At 37.3% G+C, this 18,828-nt stretch overlaps 1 protein-coding gene across 3 annotated transcripts in view; it reads left to right on the top strand.

The window, feature by feature from the left end:
* The first annotated feature begins 557 nt into the window (after positions 1 to 557).
* LOC127636473 (tripartite motif-containing protein 3-like) overlaps positions 558 to 18,828 on the top strand; it is a 37,393-nt gene continuing 19,122 nt past the window's right edge. For 2 of the 3 annotated variants that reach the window (XM_052116945.1, XM_052116944.1), the window contains exon 1: positions 558 to 761. In XM_052116945.1, the coding sequence (XP_051972905.1) occupies positions 681 to 761 (81 nt within the window). In that variant the 5' untranslated portion in view covers positions 558 to 680. Of the gene's footprint in view, positions 762 to 14,739; positions 14,903 to 18,828 lie in introns of those variants that run through there. The other variant, XM_052116946.1, reaches the window with a different exon arrangement.

Here is an 18,828-nt window from a genome sequence, read left to right on the forward strand (position 1 = left end):
CTATCACCTTACCCAAAATGTTGGATTGTAGGCAAGCTAAATTTGGATGCCTGTATCATACCAGTATGAATTTCTGTTTGTTGACTGATTGGTCTGTAAGTTATTAAAAGTCTTACCTTTTCTTATGAGCCATGTCACACGATATCTTACGATTTCACCATATCGTACAAGTTGTCATCAGACTGTTGATTGAAACCCTGTCTCTGATTTAAATTCCTTTGGACATTTTCAATAGATAGTCCCAGACCAAATCAAAAGGAAGTATTGCTTCTAGTGTGATGCTTCCTTTTGCCTTATTTTTAAGTTGTAAGGGCATTCAGGGCCTATTTTTCAATGCCTGCTCTTACAGAGAAAAAGTAGAGAATCTTCTGTATCTAAAGGATGTGTCCTCTCCATCTCTTTCCATTTTCCTGCTGCCTTGCATCTTCACTCAGAGCATTGGCTAGCCTCATCCCTACCTCTCTTCCTTTCAGCCAATACCCTTCCACTATCTCCCCTTCCCCTCCCTTATATAAGTCTCTCTGCCTCTCTCTCTCTCTCTCTCTCTCTCACGCATTATATGCCCTCGCTTGCTCACGCCCTGCCGCTTGAATCTTCTCTGCTTTTTCTTGCCTGCTTTCTGGATTGCTCGTTTTAACTCGCTGTTTCATCTTCTTTGGGATGAGGGGCTGTAAGGTTGGATGTGCTTGGATGCTTCGCTGAGACCTGTCTGTCTCATTCTCTTTCCTTTATATCCCTCTCTGTCGACTGCAAGAACTCACGTGAGTATGGCAATGGGGAGCTCCCCTTTCCACTCCTTTACTGCAGTCTGCAACCTTTTCTTCAATAACCTTTCTATCCATCCATCTTTCTTGCTCTCTGTTGTGGATTTGATCATGCACTCATTTCAGTAGCTTTAAGAAGGAATGTGATTAATAATTTACTGCAGTGTCTGGCCTCTCCCTTTCAGTCAGCTGGGTTTTTCTGATACACACACGCATGCACGAACACACATGAGTGAATCGAAAGCCGTGCAGATAGATAATAACAAACATCTTAAGACCATGATTGCCTTTTACCACTTATGTAAAACAACAGTGCATGAACATAAGATAAATGTGTATCATGTGGATGTGCACGTAGGTGAGTGTGTGTGTGTGTGTGTGTGTATGTGTGAGCGTGTATTTATCACTTTGTGGGGACCAAATGTCCCCATAAGGATAGTAAAACCCGAAATTTTTGACCTTGTGGGGACATTTTGTCGGTCCCCATGAGGAAAACAGGTTATAAATCATACTAAATTATGTTTTTTGAAAATGTAAAAATGCAGAAATTTTTCTGTGAGGGTTAGGTTTAGGGGTAGGGTTAGGTTTAGGGGATAGAATATAAAGTTTGTACAGTATAAAAACCATTATGTCTATGGAAAGTCCCCATAAAACATGGAAACACAACATGTGTGTGTGTGTGTGTGTGTGTGTGTGTGTGTGTGTGTGTGTGTGTGTGTGTGAGCGTGTATTTATCACTTTGTGGGGACCAAATGTCCCCATAAGGATAGTAAAACCCGAAATTTTTGACCTTGTGGGGACATTTTGTCGGTCCCCATGAGGAAAACAGGTTATAAATCATACTAAATTATGTTTTTTGAAAATGTAAAAATGCAGAAATTTTTCTGTGAGGGTTAGGTTTAGGGGTAGGGTTAGGTTTAGGGGATAGAATATAAAGTTTGTACAGTATAAAAACCATTATGTCTATGGAAAGTCCCCATAAAACATGGAAACACAACGTGTGTGTGTGTGTGTGTGTGTGTGTGTGTGTGTGTGTGTGTGTGTGTGTGTGTGTGTGTGTGTGTGTGTGTGTGTGTGTATACAAGAATATCTCATGAGAATGTCTCAATTCAAAGGCATGTGGGATCAGTGTTTTTTTTGTCTCTTCCTGATATCATCAGCTTTGCTGTCTGTAATTTGTAATAATATGGGCGCATCATGCAGGAAGATCACATTTTGATGGTGTTAATTGAATTGGACTGCTTCCACTGGAATATTTGCATGTTAATTGTTGTATCTGGATTATATCTGTCAAACATGAACTATGAAAAAAAAAATTTAAACTATATTAAGATACTTTCTGTGCGTTACCTTGATAAAACAGTGTGCATTCATGAAAAGTGTACTATATTAGGAGAATATGCCTTTAATAGATGGGTTTTGTTTGGAATGATATCACAGTGGCTTCCTGTCTCTTGGCAATGGTATGAACTGTCTGTAGACAGAAGATGTGAGATACATCTTAATGATGTAGCATTTGAGATCACAGTGAGTTCTATGAAATCCCTTAGAAACACCTCCTAATGGAGGTAATCAAGAACAAAACAATTCTTGTTTTTTACATATTGCACTCTTTGCTATGGTGAAGTTATGTGTGTGCGATCTTACATGTAAAATACAGCTGTTGATGGGTTATATTTATACATGATTAGGCTTATAGATCTCCAGAGGAAAAGTTTATTGCTCAGAGTTTGCTCTGTTATAGCTCGAGACTTAATGGAGTTAATAGATGTCTTTCATTTACCAACTTTGTCTCGAATGTTTCTTTTATAATTCCTTATAGGAGAAATAAAAGAAATGAGACAATTCTTGACATGCAGTAAATTAGAGTATGCTGTAACGTGAATGTGTATAGCATAGCTCGTATTATTTGGTTTTTGAAGCATTTTATGGGAAATGTTTGAGTTTGTATTGGAAATATTCAAATTTAAATAATACTTTCATATTTGATTGACTTTTGACATATTTATCCAATTTTATCTTGTCCTACTCATTGAATAGAATAGAATGTTTTTTGGAAACACTTTACAATAAGGTTCTATAGATTAGTAGGTTAATAAGTTCTAATAGTAAATAGATAGGGAATCATGAACTAACAATGAACCATATTTAAAGGAATATTCCGGTTTCAATACAAGTTAAGCTCAATTGGCAGCATTTGAAGCATTATATTAATTACCACAAAAATGTATTTTTACTTGCCCCTCCTTTTCTTTATATATATATTTATATATATAAAAATAGGGTTCCAGTGAGGCACTTACAATGGAAACGTAAAAATACTCACTTTTTCAAAAGTATAGCCACAAGACATGAACAATATTTGTGTTATCAGGATTTTAGTGTGATTAAATCCCTTATTAACTTTTTCTGTGTAAAGTTATAGCCAATTTTATAACTTCATTGCCATGACGATGTAATGTCAAAAAACCCTAAAATGACAAATTAAATGTACAGCTCAAATAGTACAAGTTTTAACTGAAGTATTAATGTAAATTCTTTTATTAAAATTAGCTTCACATTTCTGTCTTTAAACCCTATGAATATTCGCCCCATTCACTTCCATTGTGTGTTTGACTGTAACCTTGATTCATGCTTTTTTTTAAAGAAAGGGAGAGATGAGGTGAAATTATTTCTATATTTTTTTATTTATTTATTTTTTTTTGTGGTAATGAACATTATGCGACAAATGCAGTAAATTGAGCTTAACTTATATTGATACCAAAATGAGCTTTATTGAGAGCAGAGACGGTTGTTAAAAACAAAAGTAGTAAAATAGCACCCTCAACTGACAACTGTTATGAACAACATTGCATAAAAATGGCAGTAGGTCTCAATTATTCACAGCAACTACAATACTATTAGAACATGCAAAATGATTGACAAATATGAGATTGCAAGAAGACAACAGGATTTCTTGCACTAAGTGTAAATACATCATCTGTGCACTTAGATACTATTTAGATACACACAGATACTATTTACACCCCTAAATAAATACTAAGAGTGCGTTACTGCAGTGTGTTTATTTATAGTCCCACAGACACCCTACACCAGCCTCTACCCCTAAACCTAATCACTTAATAAATGAATCATGGTTTTAATACAGTAACCATAGTATCACCATGGTATTTTATAATAACCTCTAAAACATGGTTATACTACTAACACCATATTACTGTTCCATTAAAACTATGGTTTCTGCCAAAAAACATATTAGTTTTACCCGGATCATTCTGAACTTCATCGTGACCAAATCACTGCAAGGAAATCAACCTTTATATTCATTTTCATTTATTATTATAAATCTTATTAAATAAAAATATTAAGAGTTGAGGCTGGAAACAGGATGTGGAAAACTAGTCTTCCTGGATCTAAAGGAAGACTAGAACCCAGATCATCCAAATAGAGAAATCACATCCACACCATTTTATCACAAAGGCATTGGAATAACACTCAAGAGGCAGTTTGTCTTTTTCCACAAGAATAATTCAGTGCAAATAGTCACACTGTGTGGCAGGTATTTAAACCTAGTGAAAATAGTCACTCCGTGATAATAATAATAATGTTATATGACTGATATTTTTTACGTTTTTAATGCTCTCCATCATTAATACACTGATATACGAGTGTAAAAATCCTAGACGAAAGAATTATAACAGAATGAGCATGAGCGAGAAGTTGACAAGAGAGGGATCCATTCTAGACACGACCACAAGTTTTGAATAAAAGTCTTGGATTTGGGTCTATTACTCAAACAATTCTATCTGAAGATTTGGATTAAATGGATTATTTTTATTATTGTTTTATGACACTTTTGTGGTTTATTTTATAATTTTTTGCAAATTAAATTCTAATTAAATGCTTAATGAATGATTAAATGAGTACAGATTCAATTAATTCAATATTAAATTATTCAAACGGTACATGTAAACATTCATACATTTCTAAGGGTTTTAATACGTAAAATGATGACGTTTAGATGTTGTAAATACATCAGTATTGTATGTTTCGTGTCTGTGCAAACGTAAGACAGTGTATGTTTGCTAGTAACAAACTTTACGTAAGAATACATATGCATTCTCATTTACATTTATGCATTTGGCAGACGCTTTTATCCAAAGCGACTTACAGTGCACTTATTACAGGGACAATCCCCCCAGAGCAATATGGAGTTAAGTGCTTTGCTCAAGGGCACAATGGTGGTGGCTGTGGGGCTTGAACCAGCATCCTTCTGATTACCAGATTACCAGTTATGTGCTTAGACCACAACCACCACCACCACCACCACCACTTCTCATGAGATCACGTTGGATAGGGCATGAGAGCAACAGTTCACGCAGCACCCTCGCGACATTTAGGCGTTCAAGCAAAATGTTTTTATCTAAAAACATGCTATAGTGACAACAGAACACAACACAGCTGCACACAAAACAGAACAGCACTTACTAAACATGTCTGAAGAGTTTGTAGCCAAAGAATTGATGCATTTCTATGCCCAGCCTTATTTATTTGAACAGAGCACTCGGATATCAAACAGAAACAGAGATAAGGTACAGGCAGCCACAGTCACACTGTGATAGCAAACAACACAAGATAAAAGCTATCTTTGCTATGCTAATCAGAGTTTTTAACCAAACTAGTCATGACAAGCGATGGTACATTCTATCGATTTCTTGTTTTCTATTTTCGTCATCGCATGGGTAACTCCATCCACCGTGAACTGGCACCGCTAGTGCTGTGACAGACCTATTTTTAGATAAACAAACAAGCTTGAAGAGGAGGTCACCATAAACTGCCATTATGACATCACTGAGCACACTTTTTTTTTCACAAATTCTCCCTTTGTGTTAAGAAAAAGAAAGAAAGACATACAGGGTTATAACAGCACAGGATTGCGTAAACATCGACTGAATTTTCTCACTTTAAAATCACTTTAAATGTAGTTAACTACTGTTAACAAATACAACCTTATTGTAAAGTGTTACCAAAATATTTTTTTGTATCTAAATGTATAATCTTAATTTATACTGAAAGGTCAAACAGGGTCACAAACGGCATTTGACGTGCTTCCTTTGGAGTTGGAGTTATATAGAGATTATGATGTATGAAAAGGCATTGAGATTGAACTCAGCTGACAGATGTCTCTGCTTTAGTGTAGTGACGTGAACTACTGTCTATAGGCATTGTTTGTGTATGTGTGTGTATTCATGTGTGTGTGTGTATACGTGTGTGTGTGTGTGACGTGTGCTCTTGCTCAATGGATTACATTAAAGGCCAGATTACATAAATCGCCAGTAACATACAACTGTTGTATAGTTGTGATAGTTAAGGCTGCCTTGGAGGCCATTACTCTGCTAAACCTTCCTCTGCAGGATATCCTTTATGTGTTTTTGTTTGTGTGCATGAAATCACATGTGATAAGAATTGTAACTTTGATGTCATCATTACTACAGTAAGTCAATAGAAACAGTTTAGCCAATTTCTCCCCATTTATAAAGATGTAAGCAGTCATTCAAGTAGAAGTCATTCAAACACATGTAACCACACCTACTCACAAACAAATGTGAACCGTTCTGATGTGACATTCATGATCATAATTCAAACACTAGAACCAGTTTCTGTTTTAAAGCCTTTTCGGGTTGTTGCCTCTACTTGCAGCTCTATAATCCTCACAATCTATAATACTCACAAATCACAATCTTTGTTCTTATGCAAAGAAAATCTTTTGATCCAGGGTTGTATTGACACAATCCTTTGGCAGTTGTTTTATTGGCTTGTTTTAATGGGTTTTTCCCACTGTCACACTATTGTTATCAGTGTCTATCACCCAGCTGTCAACATTAAAAAGTCTCTGTGCATTCAAGCCTATAATAAAATATCAGCGATATGCCTATTGGCTATGAGATCACACTGACGTTGAACAAAAATATGTAACACAGTTTAGTGAGCAGAAGTTGTCCTCACAGCTAACAGTTTGATTGACAGGGAGTAAACAGATCACTGTCTCAACTTGTTAGCTAAAAATCTGACCTCTTTAGCCTGAGGATGGAAGTATATATGCTGTTTACAACACTCTATCCTGTGAATTATGTGGTGTTCTGTTAGTTTTGATTTGTATGTTTGTTTCTATGCCTATTTGATCATTTTGCCAACACAGTTAAGGAAATGTGCCTCCCATTTGTAAGGAAAATTAAAAGAGTGCAGTTTGTGGGTTCATTTATACACAATCAGAACAGTTCCTTGTAAAATGTTAAACTTACTGACATATTTAACTGTTGGTAGAACTACTTTCTAAGGCCACATCCACACTAATCTGTTTTCAGTTTCCTTTTATCATAGTATGCGTTAATGGAGAGCATTTTCGGTGGTGGATGAGAGGTGTAAACGTAGTCAAATCAATGCTTTTTAAATGAAAAAGTTGACGCGCAGTAAGCCGTGGTTGTCAAATAGTTTTGCTTTAGGACCCAGATATTACATTTGGATAAAAAGTGGCGACTCAGCAAATTAATTTACGCCAAAGTACAGTTTAGTTTGATGCTCAACATCAACAACAAACTGAAGATAAGGAGAGCATTTTCTCCTCCCTTTAAAAAGTTTATAAAGGTTTCAACAAAACTTTTAAGCTGGCTATTTATGATTACATAAGGTGCTTTTTAATATTCACATTCATCTTTGTTTTTTTCTCTACTGTCCATATCAGTACAGACCTGCGACCCTTTTTGGATATTAACCCACTAGTTTTAAAAGGACCCGAGAGACCTGTCTGTTTGAAACAGCTGACAGTGAATGTCATTGTTCACTTGAAACAGGAATGCAAGACACCAAGCCACTGCTGCATAAAAGAACCCAAGTGTGTGTGTGTGTGTGTGTGTGTGTGTGTGTGTGTGTGTGTGTGTGTGTGTGTGTGTGTGTGTGTGTGTGTGAGCGTGTATTTATCACTTTGTGGGGACCAAATGTCCCCATAAGGATAGTAAAACCCGAAATTTTTGACCTTGTGGGGAAATTTTGTCGGTCCCCATGAGGAAAACAGCTTATAAATCATACTAAATTATGTTTTTTGAAAAGGTAAAAATGCAGAAAGTTTTCTGTGAGGGTTAGGATTAGGGGTAGGGTTAGGTTTAGGGGATAGAATATAAAGTTTGTACAGTATAAAAACCATTATGTCTATGGAAAGTCCCCATAAAACATGGAAACACAACATGTGTGTGTGTGTGTGTGTGTGTTCACATGCATGAATATGTGTGTGTGGGTTTGATGTGATCAAACATGCTGTAATGGGATAATACAAGCATGACAGGCACATCCTCTGCAAAACAATCGTTTTTAACGCATTCTCAAGTCACCATAATTTGATGCCTTCCAACTGGGCTGTAGGAGGTATGTTTTGAATCCAAATGATTCTCCATAGATCAGAGTATTGTCATTTCTGTCTACATCTTGGTTTGGTTACAGACACTATTGACTATTGTTTGTGGATTATGAAGTTGATGTGGGGGGTTAATGAATGGTCAGGAGAGCTTGAAATAGTGCAGCTTCATACATGCATGTGCATACTGATAAACTACACTGACACGTAATGATCATTCCATGTAATGTTTGGATTTAAAAGAAACTGGTTTTGAAATGACATTTACAACCCATTTTACTTCCAAAATGTGACTGTAATACAAGATATTCAACAAGAAAATATGCAGGGTGGAACTTTAATTTATCCATTGGGAATTTATTGGATTGCAAAAAGCGTAGCATTCTTTAGCAGAATGAAGCCAGACCTGAATGTGAGTATGCTAAAACAAAGCCTTAAACCTATTTGGCCATTGGTTAACATTATGCCAATAGGGTGAACAGCCTATAGGTGACATTGGTGGAAAAGAAAAGCCATTTCAGAGGTAGTAAATATATATTTGTTTTATGATATCTTTAATACATTAGTCTCCATTACAAATACACTCACTGAGCACTTTATTAGGAACACTATGATCGTAATAAAGTTGAGACGTTTGTGCATGAAAATCCCAGGAGATCAGCAGTTACAGAAATACTCAAACCAGCCCATCTGGCACAATCATGTTATGGTCAAAATCACTGAAATCTATTTTTTCCCCATTCTGATGGTTGATGTGAACATTAACTGAAGTTGCTGACACATATCTGCATGATCTTATGCATTGCACTGCTGCCACACGATTGGCTGATTAGATAATCCCATGAGTAAGTGTACAGTTTAATAAAGTGTTCAGTGAGTGTATATTATCAGCATAACAATTTTAGTGAAAAGTTGAATTGAAACAATGAATTTCAGAATATCTTAGTATTTGTTATGTCCTTTTGCTTTTACAACATGCATTTGAGCTGGCTTGAACTCCGCAAGATTGTGCAAAACTTGATGATCCATGTTATCTCTGCATGATTTGAGAATGTTCTAAAGTCCATCTTGTGCGTTTGAAGTAACCAAGGAAATCTGACCAAGAAATAGTGCAGAATCTTAGTTATTCTTCATTTTATGTAATGTTTTCTTTATTTAACATTTCAAAAGCCTTAAAATTCCCATATTTCAGTGTAGTTTCAAACTTTTGGAGAAGAGTATAACTGCAGGCCGAGCTCCAAAAAGGCCGGGAGCTCCAAACGCCAGCAAATTGATATGAAGTCGCTAATAAAACACTTTCCCTAACCCTAACCATGCAAGCTGGCTGCAGGCCAGTAAATGGGGGTGAAATCTCCAAAAGAGGGTGGGGTACTTCAGAAGGGGGCAGGTTTACTTGCATCTCCAAAAGGGGGTGCCACTTTAACACACTTTTAGGGTTTGGGAAAGGGTTAGGTTTGGAGCTCCCATCCCTTTTTGGAGGTGAGGTGAGGTAATAAAGATGAAGTGAGATAGATAATATTATATCATAAATATTATTATTTCAACATTCAACACCAGAAGAACTAATATGAGTAAAACCTGGTGGGCTTTGCATATTCTTCCAAAGGATCCCAATGTTAGGAAAGAGTGACTGAAGTTTAATTTTAGCATTCGTGATCATGGTTAGTCAGGAAACTGTAGATTGAAACATGGATCAGTACAAATTATATTGGTCCCAACATCAGACCCACATATGTATATGTTTACCATACACTGATGAGCCAAAACATATGCCTGCCATATGCTGTTGGTCCTCCGTATGTCATCAAAACAATGCCGACCTACCAAGGCATGGACTCTACAAGACCCCTGAAGGTGTCCTGTGGTATCTGGCACCAAGACATTAGCAGCAGATCCTTCAAGTCCTGCAAGTTGTTAGGTGGAGCCACTGTGGATCAGACTTGTTGGTCCAGCACATCACACAAATACTCAGTCAGATTGAGATCTGGGGAATTCGGAGGCCAGGGCAACACATTGAACTCTTCATAATTTTCCTCAAACCATTCCTTAACAATGTGTGCAGTGAGGCAGGGCGCATTATCCTGTTGAAAGAGGCCACTGCCATCAGGGTATACCATTGCCATGAAGGGGTGTACCTGGTCTGCAACCATGTTTAAGTAGGTCGCATGTGTCTAATTGATGTCCACATAAATGGACGGACTCAGGGTTTCCCAGCTAAATATTGCCCAGAGCATCACACTCGCTCCACCAGCTTGTCGTCTTCCCACAGTGCATCCTAGTGCCATCACTTCCCCAGGTTAACGGCACACATGTTCATGGCCATCCAAGTGATGTAAAAGAAAACGGGACTCATCGAACCAGGTGACCTACTTCCGCTGCTCCAGTTTCATTGCTCGTGTGCTCATTGTCTGCACTTTCAACGGTGGACAGGAGTCATCATGGGCACTCTGACCGGTCTGCGGTTACGCAGCCCCATACGCAGCAGGGTGCGATACACTGTGTGTTGATGCATTCCTCCTGTAACCATCATTAAAATTTTCTGTGACTCATGTCACAGTAGACCTTCTGTCGGTTCGGACCAGACTGGATAGCCTTCGTTGCCTTTGCGCATCGATGAACTTGTTGCTGATTTGTGGTTTGTCCCTCCTCAAAAAACTGTCAGTAGGGACTCACCACTGCTGACCGGGAGCACCGCACAAGCCTTGCCATTTTTAGAGATGCTCTGACCCAGTCGTCTGGTCATAACAATTTGGCCCTTGTCAAAATCACTCAAGTTTTTACTCCTGCCCATTTCTCCTGCATTCAACACGTTGACTTTGAGAACTGATTGTTCGTTTACCATCTAATGTACCCAGACCTTGATATGTGGCCTTGTTAGGAGATGATCAACGTTATTTGCGTCACATGTGAATGGTCATAATGTTTTTGCTCATCAGTGTATATATTCTTACTCATTTTGCATGCAAAGCGGGCCATTTATAAAGATGTCTTAATGGCACAGCAGCTTAAAACAGACTATTTTATTGGGTTAGAGAGAGGGTGGAAAATTGTCATGAAAAACTACATTATGACCATTTGTGGCATTATATATCCTTGACTGACATTATAAGTGGACCTTAAGGATTTTTCTTTTTTAAATGAACTCTTTAACATGGTGGAGCTCTTTTAAACTGCAAAATCTTTGTAATGACCATGAAACAAGTAGAGCAAAATCTCTCTCTCCATCATCTTATGTTTAGTTGTCTCTCCAAACGCTTTCTCTTCCATGTCCCATGTTATCCTGAGAGCATTACGTTGAGTCATGTTTCCTGCGGCAAGAGTACCTCTCCCCTTCTGCAATTGCAGTGAAATGCTATTTTACATAACTGGACACAGATAGAGGGCGATGCCTGAGGGTTCCATCTGAGAAGAATGGATCAGACATACCATCTTATTACACTTAATGTAAAGATTAATTAATGGAGGCATCAGGAAACCTTTATTATGCTTCACTGTTTGTGCTGCATTTTAAATGGTGGCACTCATTATTTTCTTGCATAGCTCTATCGACTCACTGCACTAACAAAAGCAAGAACATTCTTAATTTTTGAGAATAAAAGGATGTTTGAAGCACATTTTAGTTAACAACAGATTTCTTTATTTGTATTATTATTATTATTATTATTATTAATCATAGTGTCCAAATAAAGATAGTTTGAAATTCATCCTCTGCAATTAAAATATTACAATATTTTACTTTGCCTTCTAACATCTGACATCTGTCTGGTGTTTTTGCAAGATTTTGGGGGCTCTGGCATCAGTGAATGGTGAGGGTGTCATCTAAAGTCTGAACGCAAATCAAAGTCAGTCCTTGAAGATTAATGGCAGACTGATGTTTTCTGTCTAATCTCTACCATCTTCACTGATGGTACATGAAATATTGCTTACCCAATCATATATAGATTGTAATTTTTTCCTGAAAACAGACATTGAAATTCATAATCCTACAATCTGGAGTCACACCCAAAAGTGATGACATAGTCTGTTACAGTTGAAGTCAGACGTTTACATACACTTAGGTTGAAATCATTCAAATTAATTTTTAACCACTCCACAGATTTCATATTAGCAAACTACATTTTGCCAAGTTGTTTCTACTTTGTGCATGACATGAGTAATTTTTCCAACAATTGTTTACAACAAGATTGTTTCACCTTTAATTGACTTTATCACAATTCCAGTGGGTCAGAAGTTTACATAAACAGTTAACTGTGCCTTTAAGCAGCTTGGAAAATTACTAGAAAATGTTTTTAAGCCTTTAGACAAATAGCCAATTAGCTTCTGATTGGAGGTGTACATGTGGATGTATTTTAAGGCCTACCTTCAAACTCTGTGCCTCTTTGCTTGACATCATGGGAAAATCTAAAGAAATTAGCAAAGACCTCAGAAAAAACATTTGTGGACCTCAGCAAGTCTGGTTCATCCTTGGGAGCAATTTCCAAATGCCTGAAGGTACCATGTTCATCTGTACAAACAATACAACACAAGTATAAACATCATGGGACCACGCAGCCATCACACTCAGAAAGGAGACGCATTCTGTCTCCTAGAGAAGAACGTAGTTTGGTGCAAAAAGTGCAAATCAATCCCAGAACAACAGCAAAGGAACTTGTGAATATGCTGGAGGAAACAGGTAGACAAGTATCTATATCCACAGTAAAACGAGTCCTATTTTGATATAACCTGAAAAGCAGCTAAGTCAGGAAGAAGCTACTGCTCCAAAAAAGCCATATAAAAGCCAGACTACAGTTTGCAAGTGCACATGGGGACAAAGATCTTACTTTTTAAAGAAATGTTCTCTGGTCTGATGAAACAAATATTTAACTGTTTGGCCAAAATGACCATCGTTATGTTTGGAGAAAAAAGGGTGATGCTTGCAAGCCGAAGAACACCATCCCAGCCGTGAAGCAGGGGTGTGGCAGCATCATGTTGGGGGGTGCTTTGCTGCTGGAGGGACTGGTGCACTTCACAAAATAGATGGCATCATTAGGAAGAAACATTATGTGGATAAAAGCAACATCTCAAGACATCAGCCAGGAAGATAACGCTTGGTCTTCCAAATGGACAATAACCCCAAATATACCTCCAAAGTTGTGGCAAAATGGCTTAAGTACAACAATGTTAAGGTATTGTAGTGGTCATCACAAAGCCCTGACTTCAATCCCAGTTCTGTGGTCAGAACTGAAAAAACGTGTGTGAGCAAGAAGGCTGACAAACTTGACCAGTTCTGTCTGGAGGAATGGCCCAAAATTGTGAGAAGCTTGTGGAAGTCTATCCAAAACGTTTGACCCACTTTAAACAATTTAAAGGCAATGCTGTTAAAAACTAACAAAGTGTATGTACACTTCTGACCCACTGGGAATGTGATGAAAGAAATAATATCTGAAATAAATAATTCTCTCTACTATTATTCTGACATTTCACATTCTTAAAATAAAACAGTGATCCTAACTGACCTAAGACAGGGAATGTTTTCTATGATTAAATGTCAGGAATTGTGAAAAACTGAGTTTAAATTTGGCTAAGGTTTATGTAAACTTCTGACTTCAACCGTATATAACCATCATTCTAAGCAATTGTTTTAAGACTTTGTATGTCACTCAGTTCGAAAGCAGAGCAATTTCCAGAGCTAAAACAAGATTAACATTGAATGATCGTAAATGTCAGTTATGTTAAAGTAGTAGTAAAAATAAAGGCATATTAATAATAGATGTTTCAATGTAACATCTCATTATGGCAGAAAAGAAGTACATTTTTTTGTGAAATAACCTCAAACTCAAACTTCAAAAAGTGCATTTTATAATAGTGACAAGGAGGAGGCTGTGGATGGGCCGAGAGGATGCATGCCCAGCCATGCCCTCCTCCTCTTCACAAATGGTATTTATATACTTGGGTACTTATATTTAGGTGCAAAGTCTATTGTTTAAGGTAGGGCAAGTGAAGTGGACAGGCACACTGACTTTGCGTTGAAAGTATACACTATATTCAGTCTATTATTAAGATTTATGCATTTTTCAAATTTCAATCAAACTGAAATGATTAATATGTAACCAAACTATTCATGTTATGAATTAAGCATAATGTGAAAAAAGGATTTAAACATAACATTTATGATTCATTTATAATAATAGATTATTTCAAGATTACTTCAGACTGAAATACACAATTGTTTTCATGGCTTACTGCAATTCAATGGTGTTTTCTTGCCAAACTAGAGCCATTTTATTTTACTATTATTGTTTATTGTGATTCATAAACCATCGCACATACTAAGAATAAAAAGCTGACATGCAACTCAAATCCTTCCTCTCTCTTTTCCCTGTCCCAACACACCCAATCTGTCAATAGGAACTGTTAATCTCTGAGGAATGGGTAACATACGACAGCCAATCCCAGTAGAGGCTGTGGGAGGAGCTAAGCGTGTGCGTTCAGCACCACCAGTGGCATATTGTAGTGGGCGTGGTTTGGATTTAGCACTCCGCCTATTTGTGATGTCACAACAGTTGCTCGGGTAGAGAGAGACGGAGATAGAGCGGTAGGCGTTGGGACGAATAAAATTGCTTTTATCTGGGGGAGGTGGGCAATAGACAGTGGAAAAGGGGGATGTTGGGCTTTTGAGAGACCAGGCACTGCTGAAATCACAAAAACAACAACAATGGAACCTGCCTGAGAAAGCCCACTTTGCGCGTGTGTAAGTGTGTTCCTTTTCTGTACCGTTTTGTAGTGCGCACGTGAATGAACGTGTTTGCATGTTTTTGAATTGCGATTTAAGAAGGAATGCTTTTGTTGCGGTCTGCTTTTTCCTTCGTACGACAGCTAGTTAGAGTTGGTCTGAGGTGTAGGATTGGTTGAACCTGATTTACTAATAGTTTTAGGAGAGCTGCATGTAGTAGGCTGAAAATAAGCACTCATCCCTCCATTTGCCGTTAAAATATGCTGTGAGGGAAATCATGTTGGTTGACCTTTTTTGAGAAGCTGCATTGTAGTTCTGGATGTTGTTCTGATGTAAGGAATGTCTGAGTTTGTATTAAAGGTCTGTTTGTGTGTGTACACACGTGCCATGCTCACAGTAACTGGTGGGAGTGTATTGTGGGGTAATGTTGTAAGACGCTGAATAAAATCAATTGCTCGTTGTTGTTTTTTTGAACAACGAAACACGTGCTTGGTTTCTCAATTGTGATTCTGTCTGGGTCAGGATTGCTGACTGGTGGCGTGACCTGGTCTTTCTATGTCATGAAAGACCAGGTCATGGAAGAGGACATTTCCAACTCTGGAAAAGGCATGGAAATTAATAAGATCTTTAAAAATCATGTTGAAGTCTGGAAAGTTCTATAGCAAATATACCCTTTTCTGGTTCCTATTGCTAGATTTTGCTTGTGTGTACAGTTTTTTTTTTTTTTTTGACAATATTGAACAATAATGCATTGCAGAATTATTATTATTAGTTAAAAGTCTAGAAACTATATAAAAAAAAATCATTCTAAAAGGAAAACCTGGGAAGTGTTTATTATTATTATTATTTAGCATTTATCTAACAGTATAAAGAGGCTGACAATAAATTAAAGACCCTTGTTTTCACTTTTTCATAAATGTCTTTCAATGAGAAAAAATTATTAATTGCACAAAATATATTATGTACAAGTTCATTCCAAAATTTTCAATTGCTTTTGTGTAGACAAAAACGTTTTGTCGATAAAAATGAGAAATCTTTTAAAAATCGATTTTAAAATACACATGTTTGTAGAAATGTAGTCTTTGGGGGGCCGGGGAACCTCAGCGAGTATTGACGCTGACCACCACCCCTGGAGTCGCGAGTTTGAATCCTGGGCATGCTGACTCCAAGTGACTCCAGCCAGGTCTCCTAAGCAACCAAATTGGCCCGGTTGCTATAGAGGGTATAGCCACATGGGGTAACCTCCTCTTGGTGGCGATATAGTGGTTCTCGCTCTCAACGGGACATGTGGTAAGTTGTGCGTGGATCGCAGAGAGTAGCATGAGCCTCCACATGCTGTGTCTCCGAGTCACTTGATAAGATGTTTGGATTGACTGTCTCAGAAGCGGAGGCTACTGAGACTTGTCGTCCACCACCCAGACTAAGGTGAGTAACCACGCCAACATATATTTAATTTTTTCAAGTTCAGCATTTAATGAGGCTTTGACTGTTTTTCACAGTGAGTCTAAAGACAGTTACACCACTTGACATAAAAAATATTAAAATAAACTCTGCAAATGAAAGCATGTTCATTATAGTAGAAGTGTATTCAAATAATTGTTTTGTGTGAATTGTATTTTTGAATAACTTAATGGATTCAGACAAATAAATAAGTGTCATCTCATTGATCCACTTGCTCACAAATCATAATGTCACGTTTGTGAGCGAATCATTCTTTTGAAATGATTCACAAATTCTCCTGTATGATTCCAATAGTGATTCATTTTGAATTTTAAATGATATAAAGAAGTTTTATCCAGTAATCACAAATGACTTGAAGGTTCTTGTAAATTCAAAAACTGTGGGAACCCTGGCATATGCAATGCATGTATGTAACAATAGCAGAAAAAGTTTGAGCACAAATTTTCAGATGTGATTCATTTCAGACTAGTGAAGCCTCTGTTTATAAATATGCTTTGCTAATATTATTAATTGCACTTCGTGCATGCATTCGACATGTCTGTTTACTGGTGTGTTTGAGATGCAGCCCAATCCAGATACCTGCTCTCACCATGTCTGGCTCCTTTTTCTGTGTTGTGCCACAAGAATCTTAGCCATCCGTCACTGGACGTGACACTTTATGTAGCTTACCCTAGTGAGACACAAGTCTAAATATAGCCTGCATACATCAGCACATCAAATCAGTGAGCGTGAGGGGGGGTTTGGGTGAGAGAAGAGGAATAGAGAGCGCGGATGAAGTATCAGTCTTGTTTGAAACTCTCCTATTTGCATCACTCAGACTGTTTGTGAGGGCACATGCAGGGCGTGCAGAAGTATCAGGGCTCACATGATCTGTTATTAAAACAGCACTGAGATCAGAGGCACTAGACTAGAGTAAACCGAAAAAGAAAGAAAGTGAGATATTAAGTGAGAAACTGGAACTTTATGAAAGGCAGATTTTTTTTTTATTTTTTATGTTCTAGATTAAAATGACTGTTCGCTCAAAAATAGTTGTCATCATTTACCCAACCTCATGTCGTTCCAAACCAGTAAGGCTTTTGTTTTTCCACAAAATAAGTCATTTTGAAAAATGTCAATGCTGCTTTTTTTTCCATATAATGAAAGTATTTCAAAAAGGACTCTAAAAGTTGTCTGTATGATTTGTGCACTATATTCCAAGTCTTCTAAAGACATTCAGTAGCTTTTTGTGTGGAAGAGACCATAATTTAAAGGAGTAGTTCACCCAAAAATTAAAATACTGTTGTCATTTACTCACCCTCATGTTGTTGCAGACTTGTATGACTTTCTCTTAACAGTTGAGAAAAAAAAGAGTCCCAGTCACCATTTAATTTCATTATATGGAAAAATAGACCCAATGAAAGTGAATGGTGACTAAGGCTAACATTCTGCCTAACATCTCCTTGTGTTTTGAAGTTTCTCAGAAGGAGAAACGAGGACTTGGGTACTCGGACGTGGCAGTAATGATTGATCATGAAAACGATGATCGATGGTGATCACGCATGTGACTTTTCACTTAATTCAACATTCAGTGATAATTACCTGACAACTAAACACAAACGTGTCAAAGAGGGAGCATAGTTTTAATTTTGAGATTATGTTGTGGCATTGAGGGGTACATTGATTATCAGAGTATTCTCATGGCAAACAAACTGACACGACTCTGCGATGCTATCGTTACGATAATCAAAAGAGTGTAATTAGCCATGCTTTGTACAACTGTCTCTGCAAAATGTTTGCTAAACATGCTTTATTATCATTTCATGTAAGAACTTTGACACGCTAATGGATATTATTTATTAAATGTGAATGATTGTCACTGACTAAACCTCCCTGCGTGAAGTAACGCACACACCTGCATTTCGACGAAATGAATGAAGATTTCCGCTCGAGTTTCCAAGTTAGAATTCTGATATAAAGTGTCATTCAGTTGCACTGAATATTCAGTTCAGTTTATAGTAGGGCTGCATCTAATGATTATTTTGATAATAGATTAATCTAACAATTATTAGAACGATTAAACATTCGCTCTTAACCGATTATTCAGCTTGTGTCCCGACTTAAAATGTTGTACTAAATGTGCTTACGAACAATAGAGGATAAAATCATCTTTTAAAAATACCTCTAAATGTCATTCACTGAATTAAAGGGGAAAAATACTTTCAAGTTTAATTCAGTAAAGAAATTCACTGCAAATCCAAACTGCGTTGTGTCAACAGTCCGGGCTGGTGGCAGTGGTGTAATCCTGTGGGGAATAATTTATTTGCTTACTTTGGGTCTGTTAATATCAGTTAGACGTGCACCGATCAAAATCAGCCGATCTTTGTCTTATATCTGTGATCGACGACTGGCTGATCGTGTCTAGATTTACAGCATGCAGAGGTGATTCACATACAAACTGCTACTTTATTGAATGAGTGTTTGTTCAGCACTTGAAGCATGACAGA

The sequence above is a fragment of the Xyrauchen texanus genome, chromosome 44 (genome assembly GCF_025860055.1).
Source record: "Xyrauchen texanus isolate HMW12.3.18 chromosome 44, RBS_HiC_50CHRs, whole genome shotgun sequence".
Classification (NCBI taxonomy): Eukaryota; Metazoa; Chordata; class Actinopteri; order Cypriniformes; family Catostomidae; genus Xyrauchen; species Xyrauchen texanus.